This window comes from Juglans microcarpa x Juglans regia, chromosome 2D (genome assembly GCF_004785595.1).
Source record: "Juglans microcarpa x Juglans regia isolate MS1-56 chromosome 2D, Jm3101_v1.0, whole genome shotgun sequence".
NCBI classification, from domain to species: Eukaryota; Viridiplantae; Streptophyta; class Magnoliopsida; order Fagales; family Juglandaceae; genus Juglans; species Juglans microcarpa x Juglans regia.
Window position 1 is genome coordinate 32,167,497 of NC_054596.1, and position 15,697 is coordinate 32,183,193.

Genomic DNA, 15,697 nt, shown 5'->3' on the forward strand with positions numbered 1-15,697 from the left:
TGATGGAGGCAATGGCTTAAAATGGTGGAATGTATAAGGAAATGGGGATTTCGGCTATGGTAATTGGTGGAATGTATAGAAAGTAGATTTGGTCTTTGATAGCAAATGAAAGATGAAGACTCTATTTTTGGTATTTATGGATATTTGAGAAATCAAGGAATATGAAGAATAAGGCTTAGGATATGTTTGATATGCAAGAAAATGCAAGAAAATATGTGAACAAACTATGGATAATTTGGATATTGAATAAGGAACGGAAAATATGCAAAAGGAAGATAAAAGATTCAACACCTATTCACGAATTGCAAGGTGATGAAACATAAATAGATAAATGGATAGATAGATGGGACAACACATATTCATGAATTGTAAAGTGATGTTCCTCTCATTGGGATTCATGAATTGCACTTAAGTAGTTCAAGTGCAAAGGCACCGAAAAGGATCTCAAGAACAAATAAACCGTCCACAAAGGCAATTGCCAAAAGATCCAAATGAAATTTCTAAAGATCATATTTAAAACAATAACATAAGTGGAAAATCCTAAAAGGTCTCCTTATAAAATACGTCTTAGATGGGCCCCATGAAGGTCAGTACCATATGTTGGCCCATGGTGGCCTAGGCTAGCCCATGGCTACTAGCGTGTGGCTGGCATGGTTGTGGGGCTATCAGGGCTTGTCAACGACAATGTCGAGGCATGGCCCGTGGAAGGGGTGCTACCCACCCCCTATAGGGCGGAGCCACTCCTTCCCCGTACCCCACCCCCATAGGACGGGGGGTGGCGTTTTCACCCCCGCCCCTGAGATGCGGGTGCGGGGTGGATACCCAATCTACCCCACCTCCGTCCACTTAAAAAATATACTAGATTTTCACTAGGTTTAAAAATTATTCCGAAGTCCAAAAGTGATTAAAAATACATTTTTAGACCCAAATTATAAATTTAAAATTTGTAAATATGACTATAATTTAAAAACTATGTAATTTTTAAATTTGCTAGTGCATATTTTGTGTAAGTTGTAGTGTATTAGTGATCAGTGCAAAACTGAAAGTGCACAGTATCATAGTTTTATAGTAAAGTGATTAGAAGAATATCGTCCTCAGGGATTGGTAACTTACTTTTGACAAATACCGAAATTATATTAATCTCGACTTTATTTAGAAAAGTCATTAAGATTTTTGTAATTGCAATTTAAAATAAAATCAATTCAAAGAAAATACTCAAAAGAAAAGAAAGATGTTGTTCGAATATCAAATTAATGGTAAGAAAACTTCTAGGAAATTGATCTCACCTAATCTCTCACTATGCTTTACTCATCTAACTAATTGAATTTAATTCTCTCTGTTCGGTAGCAAATCTCCAATTCATCCAAAAGGCCCTTTCAATAATCAATTAGAATGTATTCTTGTTCATCATTTTACACACGAGTATGCAAATTAATAACGCAAGAAAGCAATAAGACCAATAATTTTAATACTACATAGATTCATACAAATCTTTCGATCTCTATATTTACCTATGCCAAAATATCTAAGATCTATCCTATAATTCTCTCTTTCGATAGCAAATCACAATATCAAAATCATCTAATTAATGGCCAGTTAATTAGAAGCGATAAACTCAGAATAAATCAGACAAACATGAAAGAGGATTACTTCAAATTAGCATAGAAAAGCAAGTATAATTTGAAACTAGATTACATCGTTTTCGTAAAATAAAAAGAATTTAGTTCATGCTAAAAATCAAATTCAATATAAATGAATTCACTATAATTTTTTTGAGAAGAATGGAAAAAAATAAACATTAAAAAATATTCCAAAAAATAAACACTAAAAAATACTCGTCATCCCAACCTCACAGTCATAGCGTCTTCAAACAAAAAAGAAAAATCCCTTTTCGTCCGAAAGTGCCAAAAGCCAAAAAAAAAAAAAAAACTGTTGTTTTACCTCGCTCTCCTCTTTTTCGAACCAAAAATTAATTCTCATGCACGTCCGTGCGTGCCGTTCTGTGGACCTGTTGCCCCACCTTGCGTCCCTCATGCAAAAGTCGTTTGTCCAATAGAAGGCTCGTATCGTACGCCTTCCAGCCTCTCAAGCCAAGTCAAACCGTTTCCTTGTGTATATCCGTTCAAGAGCCCAAAAATCCCACGCACGCATGCAAGCGTCTAGCGTCTCATTCCAAATCAAAATAAGAGCTCGTATCGCACGCCTTCTAGCATGTTTATCCGTAAAAACCAAAAAGACCCCCGCGTGTATCTCGCATAAATTCAAACCGCAACTTACGTCCCTCGCGTCCCAGTGCTGCATGCGTTTTTTTTTCTTTTATTCGGCAACTCTTATATTCAAATAACATCTTCATTTAAATGGAAGAGTTTCTAAACGATAGGCTTACAAATTTTGGATTTTCATTTCTTCAAATTTAAAATAAAATTTAATGATAATAATGAAACCTAAAATAAATAAATAAATAAATAAAATTAAACTAAAGTTTAAAATTAAGAAGTGATAAAATATACTAAATTATGCAAGTCATCAATTAGTTTTTAAACTATGTAATTTTTAAATTTGTTAATGTATATTTTGTAAATAAGTCTAACAAATTGCAATATATATTTATATATATACAATTTGTAAAATATAAATATATATTTATGTATATAATATATATATATATATAAATGTAAGCAGGGGAAATGCAGGGCGGGGTTGGGCCCTCCCCTTCCCCCACCCCCGCTAGGAGCTCTAGATGCAGGGCAGGAGGCCCCACTCTCGCATGGGCGAAGCAAGGTTGCCCGCCCCGCCATGAGGGGGTGGGGCGAACAGGGGCAGGGTGCGGGACCTCGTTGCCCACCCCTAGCCCGTGGGGCTGTCAAGGCTTGTCAGCAGTAGTGTCGAGGCATGGGCCGTGGGGCTATCCAGCCTTGTCAGCGACAATGTCAAGGCATCAACCATGGGCCTGTCAAGGCTTGTCATGACAAGTTAGCAACTTGGTCGTAAGCCACTAAACGTGGGGTTTTGACACATTAGCGGTCAACGTGGTGACTATCGGCATCCTCGGTAGGCTCACGATTAGTAACCGTGAGCCTTTTGGGAGCAAATTACATGCACAACTTCCATGGTCGGGACCTCAGCATGCATGGCCGTAGTGGTCGGAGACCACCGCAGCAAAGACAAATGATGCTAGCTGTTCACATTGGGTGGGCGAGGGGGCTTCGACCGCGTGCATGTTACATGCACACAATTGTTGTGGCGGGCATCGCCTCCGTGGTCGGGGACCACTTCAGCGGTGACAGAAGTTGCCAGCGGTCCATGTGGTGGTCGTCGGCGTCTATGCTTGGCCTATAATGGTTGGGCGATGTCTCCTTGACGTGCACCCATATTGCACCGTGCACGGTTGGGATGCTCTCATTTGCACAACGCACTTGCCCGGCCTCTACCTGCACACTGTGCACTATACACATTAAGTGTACAATACATGTCTGGGCTTTGGGTTATTGCCCCTTGATTTTCCAGCAGCAATATTAATAAAAATAAGAAGCTAAAAGTTGAGAACACTTATCTGAAAGGGATTTTATCTACTTATTTAGAGGTGTTTTGGTAAGCTAGAACATCATCCTTCCCCCACTTCCGGTGTAGAAAATAAATCGATGCTACAGACATCGTCAACTGTTAAGGTGAGTACCACTAGGCTGCAAAGGGAGAGAGTCAATCCTAGCCCACGGTGGTGACTTGGGCTTTGGTCAGTGTAGTTTGAAGCTCATGAGGGCGGTCCAAGGTGACGGTATGGTGTCTGTACATATGTCAATTCCAGTAAATAGAAAATAAATACAACAAATATAAATGGAGATATAGACATAAAATGACATGGTTCAGCATATGGCCTATGTCTAAGAGGTTTGGAGGGCAAATCTACTATAAATGGGAGTATTTTATAGTCTCTCGTGGTCTCTCGTAGCTCACTATACAATTGGAGTTGGTGATCTCTACTGCCTGAACAAAATAATAAAACTGAATCTTCTGTCTGGAGGTTGAAGAAGTTCTCACATCCAGTCGCTCAGAAGTCCCCATCTCTAAGCCGATATGGTCCATTTTATCTATCTATGTCCGTGGTAGGTGAATAACTCAAGTTTATGTCATTTCATTATTCTCTTATGCATAGCTGACCTCTTTTTTCTCTCTTCTCTCCCTTTTTCCCGTCACTTCCACCTTTCTCTCTAATTTCCCCTTACTTCCCTACGTCTTTCCCATGTCTCTTGTCTCATTGTTGTCCTCATGTTCTTCTCTTTTACTTTTTTTTTTTTTTATGAATCCCCTCCTTTGAATTGGGCCTAAGATTCTATATGTATATGTGTATGTATAAATGTGGGTGTTTAAATTTTTTTAACAATCTAAACAGTTGAAAATGGGTAATTTGCAGTGTCAATCTTATTAGCAAAACTTAGATATTGAACTTTTATCTCGGTTCGTGCCATAACCACGAATGAAAGGAATGGAAACCAACTGAATTTGCCGCATTGAGACCAACCACAACGTTTCGGATGAAAAAAGGGCTTCCCAGTCCCCTAGCAATTTTCCCGAGAATCAAACTAAAACTTAACGAAATTATGCCCTGGACCACAGGACCTAATAATAGGACTTGGTTCCCTGTATAAATGGGCAAGAATGAATTCATCCCACTTGGAAAGAAAAACCTAAATCATTTTTAATTTCTTGTGATCGTGATTCGTAAAGTGGGTAACCAAAAGCGAGAGAGAGACAGAAAAAAATAATAGGTCAAAACAGGACCGTCCCTATATCCCACCAAAACATGTTGTTCACATAATTATATTGGGACGGCAAAACATGCCGTATCTTTGATGTTTCTATAAATAATAAATGGTTAATTGTAAAATCAATCCTTTGAGTTTTTATGTTTTTGCAATTTGAAGTCTCAATTTCAACTTTTACAAAATTGATTCCCAAACTTTAAAAATTTACAATTATGTACTTCTGTCAACTTTTTGCTAGGAAACTAGCAAAAGACAGATGTCAATCTTTTATTGGCTGACGTATGACATCAATACCCACGTTAGCCAAACGAACGCCAACCTATGGTATGCTAATGCCACATGTTAATCATGCCAATAGTTTTGCAGTGGCAAATTATCCGATATACCTAATTATTAGTTTCTTAAAATTCAAGTATTAATTATTAGGGCTGTACAAAAAATCGAGAAACTGACCTAGACCAGCTTAAACCAACCGTCGGAGCTCAGAACCGGTTGAAACCAATGGAGAACCTGTCGAAGTGCAGCAACAAATAGAGAAAATCGATATCGGCCGATTTGGCGCAGGTTGGCCGACTAAAGAAATTATTTTTTTTATATAGATTCTGTACTCAAAACGACGTCAGAACGGTGTCGATTTAAGCCTGTACTTGTGTATTAAACCAAACCCCGTTGTTTAAGTCATAACGAATTAAAAAAAAAAATTAAGTAGAACGATGTCGTTTGGTTTAAACCAAACGTTGTCATTTCAAAATAACTTTGTCTTCTTCTTCACACCGTCTTCTCAGTTCTCATCCTCTCTCTCTCTCTCTCTCTACTCTCTCAGATGAAGCTCGGTCTAAGAACCAATCGGGAACCACCAAAAAAATGAAGCAACGGTTTCGGCCGGTCTTTCTCCTCCTCGTTAACCGGTTTCGGCTTGTTTTCTTCTCTAAAAATTAACTTTCGATCAGCGTCAATTTTATCCAAAAACCGAACCAAATGGATCGGTTTTCACCCTTATTAATTATACAAAAAATTAAAAATTATGAGCAAAAATTGCGAAAAGTGTGAAAACCCAAATCCAATTTTGCAATTAACACAATAATTAAAAAAAATGTACATGTCTATTATTTCTCAATCGCCTGTCGCTTTTATGGGGTTGACTATTCACCAGTAGTGCTCTCATTGCAGGGCCGGAAAGAAACCCTTTTTCAATCAACAAGTTGCATTCCAGCCGAATTGTTTGACTTGTTAGGAACATTTTGGATTACGATTCAGAGAAAGAAAGTTTAGGGTAATGATAGCTTTGTGATAACATCTGGAAGGAGCGATATCATATTCAGAAAGGTACATAAATGCACCATATTCACACTAAATATAGGATGTTTTAACTTACTGTCTATTTCATTTCATTTCAGGCACAATTTATGTGAGTGAGTAAATATGGCCATATGATAAGCATGATGGAATATGACAAAATTTAAAATAAAGCATTTTCTTATAAATTATATTTGTTTTCAAACATTAAATAAATAAATACTTTAATCACAAAGAGATTATACAAAAATAAATTTACAAACTGACTTGACTTGATACAGTTCGTTAGATTATAAAATTACTTTTAATATATAATAGATCTAATGGATCATATGAAACCATATCAGTTTGTAAGTATACTTTTGTATAATCTCTTTATATGTGTAGCAGTCCAGAAAAAAAAAAATAGTACATCCACCCAAATCAGAAGTAAATCAGTTTCCTTCATTCAAAATTATCCGTAACCGAGATGATCATATCAAACATAATTACAGCAACTATGGTTCATCAAAAGTTAGGTCTAACAGAGAAACATAAAGGAGGAAGCTAAAATAAATAGTATAAGGAGGCATAAAAACCCACCAAAAAGAGAGGACAGTAGGTTCAAATTATATAATTTTCCTAAAACTGAGTATGATTTGACTACTTTGGTGACTGAGCAGCCAATCCGAGCCATGGCTTGCTATCAGCCGGATTGGTGGAGGCTGCTGCCGCTGCTGCCGCTGCCGAGTTGCCTGTTTGGTATGGTGCTCTTGCTGTGACCCTGTAAAAAAATTGCCATAAAGAGATTAACCAGAGATCAATCATTGAACCACAATATAATGTCACTGTTATTCAGCTTTCTAAAATAAGTATAGCAGCAGATAAAAGCACCCCTATCACCAAGATCACTGGTGAACCAGTCACTTTGATAAATCTACAGCTAAATTTAGAGAGACATGTTAGACAAGCAATTTTTCTAAAAAGAATATTTTCTTTTTCCCAGAAAAAATGCATACCTATCTTTTCTCTTCTCCAAGAACCGGTGGAGGGAAGCTCTCCTTGCAATTGGTAACTCTGCCATTTTGGAGAAAATTTTAATCAGAAATATATCCAGCATAACGATCTGAACATTCCATATTTTGTACCAGAAACATATGGTCAATCACAAGAAATAATTACCACAAGCAAGGGGTTGAGTTGGTGGTTGAATTTGCTCGTGAATTGTTGTTTTGTTGCCCAAGTTTGGAGGAACAATACTGGAGCTAGTAGCCATCGAACTGCTGGAGTCAACTGAGTTCCCGGCCAATTTAGAAGCAACAAAGGCATGCTGGTTGTTGTTGGTGTTGTTCTGGGAGCTTCCCTTGCTTGCTAAGAGCATGACTTCCTGGGCCTTGTCAGCTGGAAAGTCGTTAAACACAATTACTTGCCCAGCATAAAATATTGTCATTTGGGCTTTTTCAGGCTCTGTTGTGGCAGACTTGTTAACCATGCTGTATGATGAATACGTTCCAATAAGATAACCAGAACAGATAATTCTCTTCTTGTATAAAGAGTGTTGAGACAAAATATAAATAATTAAATCTATCACTTTTTATCAGCTTAAACTTTTGCCACATGTGGTGATTTCTCATGGTCTAGATTCTTGTTCGAACATTGGTTCTGCCCTCTATCCCATTTAATTAAGGGTTGTTCGGATTAAGAGAGCCTCTTAATTCATTTCATCTAATCATTACAACTTTCTCAAATCTCACACAAAATACAATAAACAATTCAACTTTTTCAAATCTCAAAACAAATATAATATTTTAACAATATTTTATTCAACTTTCAACTCATTTCAACTTACTATCCAAACCTCTCCTAAGGGGTTGTTTGAGGTTGTCTAGAAATAGAGATGGTTTCATCTCATCTCATTTCCTTCCCAAACATCACTCAAATATAAATATTTTTCAATTTCAAATCTTCAATTTTTTTTTCATTCAACCTAATAATTACAACTTTACCAAACTACCAAACAAAATATAAAAAATAATTCAACTCTTTTAAACCTCATATCAAAAATAATATTAAAAAATTATATTTTAACAATATTTTATATTATAATATTTTTATTAAATTTTTTCTCTCTAATTTTTCAAAACTCAATAAAACATTTTAACTCAAATCATTTCATAACTATTTACAAATCATTTCATTACTATTCATAGATTTCTAATCTCATCTCATTCTCCAAGCATCCTCTAAATATTACACGTGTTGAGCCTACTTATTCTGAAAGAATTTGATCCACACACATGAAAGAGTATTAAGACGAAATATAAATAATTAAATCTATAATTTTTCATTAATTTAAGCTTTTGAGACAACTGTGATGATTTCACGGACATAATTTAAAACTTCTTCAACAAAATATTTATGCTAAATTCGTGCCACTTCATCTTCTCTCCCATATTAATCGACCCAAATCATTAATTAGTCCATTTCCTGCTTAATCAAGAACTCTAGAAAATCTTTATAATCTTTATCCTATTTCAACGAGACATTAAATATGGGTATTCAGGAAGACTTTTTTTTTCCCCTTTTATGGCATGAGTATAGTTACTGAGCTCACCTAGAGTCAGCAGCAATCTTTGAGGCCTCTTCCTTAGGTAAGGAGGCAGCAAACCCAGCTGGTTGAGGGAACGAATCCCTGGGTTTAGGGTTCCGACTTGCAGCCACGTTTTGGGTAGAAACATCGTTCAATTTCTCATTGATCGGAAACAAATTCATCGTCGGTGCTGTCTGACGGTACATCTCAGCTGTTCCTGTTACAATCCTCTACATCATTTTCCAAACCTCAAAGGGAGAAAAAAAAAGAAAAAGAAGAGTTTTTTTATTTTCTAGAACCCAAGACCAAGTCTCTTACTAAAAGAAGAAGAGAAATAATCTCAACAGAGCGTACCACGGAAACTTCAACACCCAAAAAAAAGGGGACAAGAGCCCTTCATTGTCCCTTTTTACAAACAAATAAAAAAAAAATCAAAAGTCAGATTTTTTAGTGTTATGAGGAGAGAATCAAGGCATGTTCCATCAGTGTTGAACCATTAAACGGAACATTGATGTTTTTCCATCTTTTATCGATTTGGAATTAGACAGTCAAAAACTCGAAAAAAGAAAAAAAGAAAACCTTACACAGATCTAAGCCCTGGGTTTTCTTAGTTCAACCATCGACTAGACCCGACAAAAGACCAAAACCTCCGGAAAACACAGCTTAAGATTGGATTATATCTGTCTGCAACTGACAAATGGAAACACCCAGAGAAAAGGGAAAGAAGAAAAAGAGCAAAGGCGCACCGTTTCCTTCGATGTTGCATGTCATCCCGAGGCTGAGATCGCCGAAGGACCCCTTCTCCTTCAGGTACTGACTCAGAAGGCTACACGTATGAGAGAAGCTCGGCCTCTCTTGCCTCTGCCCGGTAAGTTCAAAAAACTCCGGCGAGCTGGACATCTTTCCCGGCCAAAATAAGAAACAAACAAGAAGTTTTTAAAAAACCAAACGCTTCAAAAATGCGAAAGTACACCGGAGCTTCAGACTTTTCAGAGAATTATATCTAAACGAAATCGAAATCCTCGATGTGTGTGCGCTCAGAGATTGAGAAAGGAAAAGAGAGAGAGAAAAACTATATGAGCTTTTGTCGACACCTCCTCCATTAGTCTGCAATCTTCTCCGTGACCCTTTTATCTGTACAAAAAATAATTAATAATTTTTTTAATTATTATTATTATTATTCGGGTAATATGTGGTTGGTTTAATTGGGCCCCTTCTTCCCGTGTTTAAAGGCACGAGGAATATATGGGTGTTTTTCTTTTTTTTCTTTTTTTTTTTTTTTTTTAGGTTGTTCTTGTTCCTCGCAACTTCGGCCTTCGGTCGCTTTAACTTTTTTTATTATTATTTTATTTTTATTATTGTCTATCAATTAAAACACGTGTTCTTTCCATCAGAAAACGGCATATGGCATGCCTGCTTTCTTTCCCGTCTTTGTTTCTCTGTTTGGGTCGACGACTCGACAGTCGACATCCCACGACGCACACGGTTTTGCGTCTTTTTTTCATTTTTGCCCCCACTGGCTAACGTTACCATATTGCCCCCGTAGTATAACTGTTCCCCACCGCAAGAGCAGTACGTGGTTCTCAAGTTAGAATTTTTTTCCGAACATCTCGTATCAATAAAAAGGATATCTTCTCGAATATCTAAATTTAAATGTTTATATAAATTTTTAATTGCTCGAAAAGTTAATACATGTATCTATAAATGTTAAAAAATTTATATAATATATCTATCTCTCTACTTAATCACACCTCTAATTCTATTAAGTATTAATTAAGAATTTGATCTTTGTTCTTGATTTTTTATTCTAAAATTTGTGATTTTAAAAAACATAAATTGATGTGACGATTTAAACTGACTTTTCATTTAACTATCCATTAAATAATATAAAATTTACTTCATATATTTACTTAACATCTTTACATCTAGCGTATCTTATTAAATTAAGTCATTTTTTAATGAGAAAACTTGGAGAGCGGTCTAGCTACTCCCCTCATTAAGCAACCCTTCAATAGTTGTGTGTCACATAAATAGTTTATAGTGTTTAGTCTACATTAGCATACACCTGATCAGAAACCCATACAATCCCTCCCCCACTCCTTCATCTTCCATGACATCCCAACCCAAATGAAATCCTACCCCACACTCATCCCCAAGGGCGCTCGACCTAGACGGTGGCAAGGAGAAAGCTCGACCTAGTTCCACCACTACCATTCTTTTGCCCACCATCTTTGTCACCTCCAACTTCAATTGCCTCCCATGTTTTCTTTGATTTGTCATCAAGCAATGTTCATCGATAAATGATGACGAGTTTGGCTTTCGTAGGGAGCATGGGGGATTTTTGGGCGTGGTCGTGTCGGCGAGAGGGGTATTGCTGGGTTTTGGTCAGATGTGGTTGTGCGAGAGTGGGTTAGGGTCTGCAATATTTCTTGGAGACTCGCGAGTTTTTTTATTTCTTTTTCAAACCAGTGTTTTACATTCCAAACATGAAATTCTATGGATACATTCATGATCTATAAAAATGAAAAATGAAAAAGATTACACATACAAGCATCTAAAATCTCAGCTCCTTTCTGCCATGAAGAATATCCAAAACTATCTCAACTCGGTCTCGTTGGATGGAAAGGCTTCTGACAGTCAGTTCACTCCATGGTCGTGAAGGTCTTACTGGATCATTCAATCTGGAAGAGATCTCTTTCTGTGTGAGGGGGTCGAATCGATTTGGGTTTTGTAAGTGGAAAGGGGGGCGTTGCCGCGGACTATGGTCTATTATTTGTGGGTTTCCGTCGAGAGAAATGGAGGGTCAACGCCGGTGTAAGGGTTCCAAGGATCAGACCTACCCATCTGGTATAGCTTGACCAAAGTTTTTCGCATCCGGTCTTGGGCGGCGGCTTGGTGGCAATGCAAAGAGACCTAGACGACACTGCCCAAATAACGATTTCTGCCTCTTTTGCGTGTGGTGATTTTGTGTGTTGAGGTCTAACTAGTTTATTATGTTTTTTCCTACGAGTCACTGTCTTAATGGAGGGCTACCCTTCTGTCTACAATAGCTCGACCGTCCCGCAACGTTTCTCTTTTTTAATTTATTTTCTTGAGATTATTTTGTAGATGTAACAATTATCGTACTAAATTTCATGGTTCACTCGCACTTTGTTACGTTGATGTGACATTATATATTAATTTTTAAGTCAGCTATTAATTTTTTAGAATAATTTAAAAAATTGAATTCTAAAAAATTAATACATAATAAGATAAAAATAATATAAAGGTACCAATTGAATATATATATGAAAAAATGCATATTTATTCTGAACAGTAAAAGCATGTATAATTTTCATTTCCATTTTATGTCTAAATTTATATTTGGCATGAAAGTATTTTGAAATCACATCAATTTATGAATTTATTTTTATAGTTAAATCATTTATACTAAAAAATAAATAAAGATGTTGCTTTATAAGAAATGAAATATTAATGACCATAATATTAATGCTTTACGAAGGTCTTCAATATTATTTTTCTTTCATTTTATTTATACTCTCAAATTATACATTATGTTTTAATCGCTTCACTTTCTTCAATAGCAAATTAGCATTTAGATTCTATATTTCCACGTACCAATAAGATTTTTTTAAAACACATCATTAAGTCATAAGTCTTAAATTAATGGCACGTTTTTTCTTTAGTTATTTTTAATGTTTTTTGTTTTACGTTTATGTACATTTGTCGCAATATTAGATGCAGTTTTAAAATGTACAAATTTGATACTCTTTAAAAAAATAATATTTTCATTTAAATTTTAGATTAACTCATTTAAAAAAATACACAAAACTTACCCACCCTATAATTACAAAAAAAATTTATACTCATCATCCCTACACATCACACATTATATTATTATTATTATTATTATTATTATTATTTTGTTTTATTTTTTCAAAACTAATTGATTTCTTCTACCTTTCATCCTTACACCTAAGGGTGCAAATCGGTCTATCCGGTCCGGTTTGGTAATGTTCCATTTTCGGTCCATCATTTTTCTAGGTCGGACTGGACCGAACACCTATAGGAATCGGACCGAACCGGTAGCTATTGGTTTGGTCTGTCCAGGCTAATTATTTTTTCTTTTTTTTTTTAAATCAATTAATAAAAAAATTTATTTAAAATAGTAAATTAAAATTAAGTGACTTATTAATGTGGATTATGTAACTAATTCAATAAAAACATATTTTATATAATCAATGATAATAAATTAGATGAAAATTACATTATTAATTTATATAATTACTATATAATTAGCTAATTGATATTATATATTAGTTAATTGATGGAATATTAACAAGTTTTAAAAACATATTTAAAATTTTATATTGTTAATGATGATAGGTTAGATGAAAATTACATAATAAATTGTATAATTATTATATAAATAATATATAATATATTTTTTATTTATATTTTTCATTCGGTGCGGTCTGGTCTGGACCGACTTTTATCACCCCTATTTATACTACACATTTGATAAGATAAGAAAAAAAAAAAAAACCAATTCACCACTATAGTTAGGTTACATTTGGATGTTAAACTGAGTTGAGTTGAGTTGAGATGATAAAATATTGTTAAAATATTATTTTTTAATATTATTATTATTTTAAAATTTTAAAAAGTTAAATTATTTATTATATTTTATATTAAAATTTAAAAAAATTATAATGATAAATTAAGATAAGTCGAATAATTATACGAAATCAATTCATGCCCAAGCAAAAGAGTGGAGGTGGAGGTGGACAGTTTTGTAATCTTAGCTCGGGTATGATTGGTGTGACTCGGACTCCTCCACTGGCTTGGACGGCGTCCGAATTAACGGCGTTGGGTGCTTTGTAAAATTAAAAATATTGTTTGTTCATTAACGTGCCGTCCTGCGGGTTAGCATACGACCAAAGTGGGCTCCACACTCCCCATGCTTTTCCTTTCGTTGAAATTATTAAAGAATAAAAGGAGGAACCGGCAAATGCACGTCATGTTTACCAACTATAAACAGACACGTGGGGTGTTAAGGAAACTCTCGCGTGGGCTAATTCCATACCCACGAGGCTGGGCTGCCGACTAATGAAATTAAAGAAAAGAAACGTTTTTAATGAAATTTAAAAAAATAAAAGAAGAAGATTTTTTTCCAAATGTATCTGAGTTTTTGGTTTTTATCATTTTTTATTCTTTTCACATTTTTATAACACAATATATTTCATAATACATATTTTAAAATGATAATATTTTTATAAAATGATATTATTTTTATAAAATATTTTATTAAATTATCTTTTATTTTAAAACACGATATATGATATGTTGTGAAAAGTGATAAATGTCTATTATTTTTCTTTAGATAATGTCTTTTGGTAACATCGACTGAAGTAAAGTTGTGACTCCGTCACTGCTTGGATGTGATTGCACTCATTATGCATCTTATAAAAAAAAAGAATATTAATATTGGTTTTATAAATAATATTTATAAGTAATAGGATAATTTGAAAGAGTATCTAATTTTTTTATAAATACAGTATTATCTCTTAATTTTGAAAACAAATAAGGCCATTAACATCAAATATACATCATATTTTATAAAATATTTAAGAGTAATATATTATCATTTTGCTATTCCAATTTCATTATTATTTAAAATTTTTGTATATTATATTTTTGAGTAAAATTTTTACATTTATTTTTTATTTTTACCAAAATTTTTCACTTAAGATTGATTTTATTTTAGGCAAAACTTTTTTCATATTTTATCTTAATTAATATTTTTTTGTAATTTCCTTTTTAAGTCGTAATTTTTTTTTTCTTTTTTTTTTTTGTGGGGGCCGGCCTACTCAAGGCGGTGGCCTTAGTTGCCTAACCCTTGAGGCGACCCTGGGCGGGATTTCGAAAAGTGTACTAATGGTAACTAACAATACATTTTATAATATATTTTTCAATAACATAGATTATAAAATAAGTATTTTTATAAAATATTCATTTTAAAATATTATTGTATTATAAAAACTGACGTGTGTTTTTATCATTTTTCGTTTAATAATATCTCTTGATAGTCAAATCAATCCACAACAGGAGCAAGAGTGATGCTTTGTTTGAGAGCTAATATAATAAAATAATGTTAAACAGTTTCGTAAGTATTGTATATATTTTTTTAAAAAAGTAAGTTTTATTATTAAATAATTAATTTTTTTTTTATGTAAATCGTATATTTTTTTATTTATTTTAAATGAATGCATATGAACGCGTGCATATTCTATAATTAGAAATATTATTTCTCATATAATTATAAATATATATGTACGTTTTGCATATTTGGATATTTCTTTTATTTTATACACAGGAAAATTCCTTGACAAGTATTATAGTCAAGTTGAACGAAGCATGTGAGTAATAAGAGTAATGCAGTAGATCATCACAGGTTATGCAAGTGCTGTATATATATTTTTTAAAATAGATTAAAATTTATTATTAAAAAAATAATAAAATTCATTATTAAAAGATGAAACCCATCATTATATATAATTTTAAGGTATACAAATTTTACACATTTGTTTAAAAAAATGAAACCTATCATTAAAAAATAAATTTCTTTACCTGAATCTTATATTTATTTACTTTTTTTAAAGAGCATGTGTGATTTGCGAGAATTACACATTCTAAAACTATACAAATTATATTTTATAATAATAATCTCATATTTATTTTCCGTATGCGATTATTATTTTTGGTGCACAGGAGATGCTCCCGTCCAAATTATATTTTAGTTGACAATTATGCTTTAGATTTTGTTTGGTTATTATTAATTTTTTTTTTTTTTTAAATGCTCCAAACTAAACATATTTATTACTTCCAAGTTGCCATTATTTTATGACAGGTACTAGTTAAATATTACGTGCAAGATGATATATAAGTTACCCGTATTAAAAAAAAAAAAAAAAAAAGTCAACTTTTACGTGGAAAATGATGATGGTATTTGGTTATTTTTATATGTATATAAATATTATATATTTAGAAAAATAATCTTTATAGTTTT

The 15,697-nt window shown here is 33.7% G+C and overlaps 1 protein-coding gene across 1 annotated transcript; it reads right to left on the minus strand.

Moving 5' to 3' along the window:
• Positions 1–6,480: 6,480 nt before the first annotated feature.
• LOC121250343 (protein TIFY 10A-like) lies at positions 6,481–9,826 on the minus strand. Its single transcript, XM_041149448.1, has 5 exons — positions 9,375–9,826; positions 8,653–8,845; positions 7,221–7,531; positions 7,058–7,115; positions 6,481–6,822 (listed from the first exon to the last, which is right to left on the minus strand). Exons 1-5 carry the CDS (start codon positions 9,526–9,528, stop codon positions 6,702–6,704), a joined length of 837 nt encoding a protein of 278 aa, XP_041005382.1. The 5' UTR covers positions 9,529–9,826; the 3' UTR covers positions 6,481–6,701.
• Between the last annotated feature and the right edge of the window lie 5,871 nt (positions 9,827–15,697).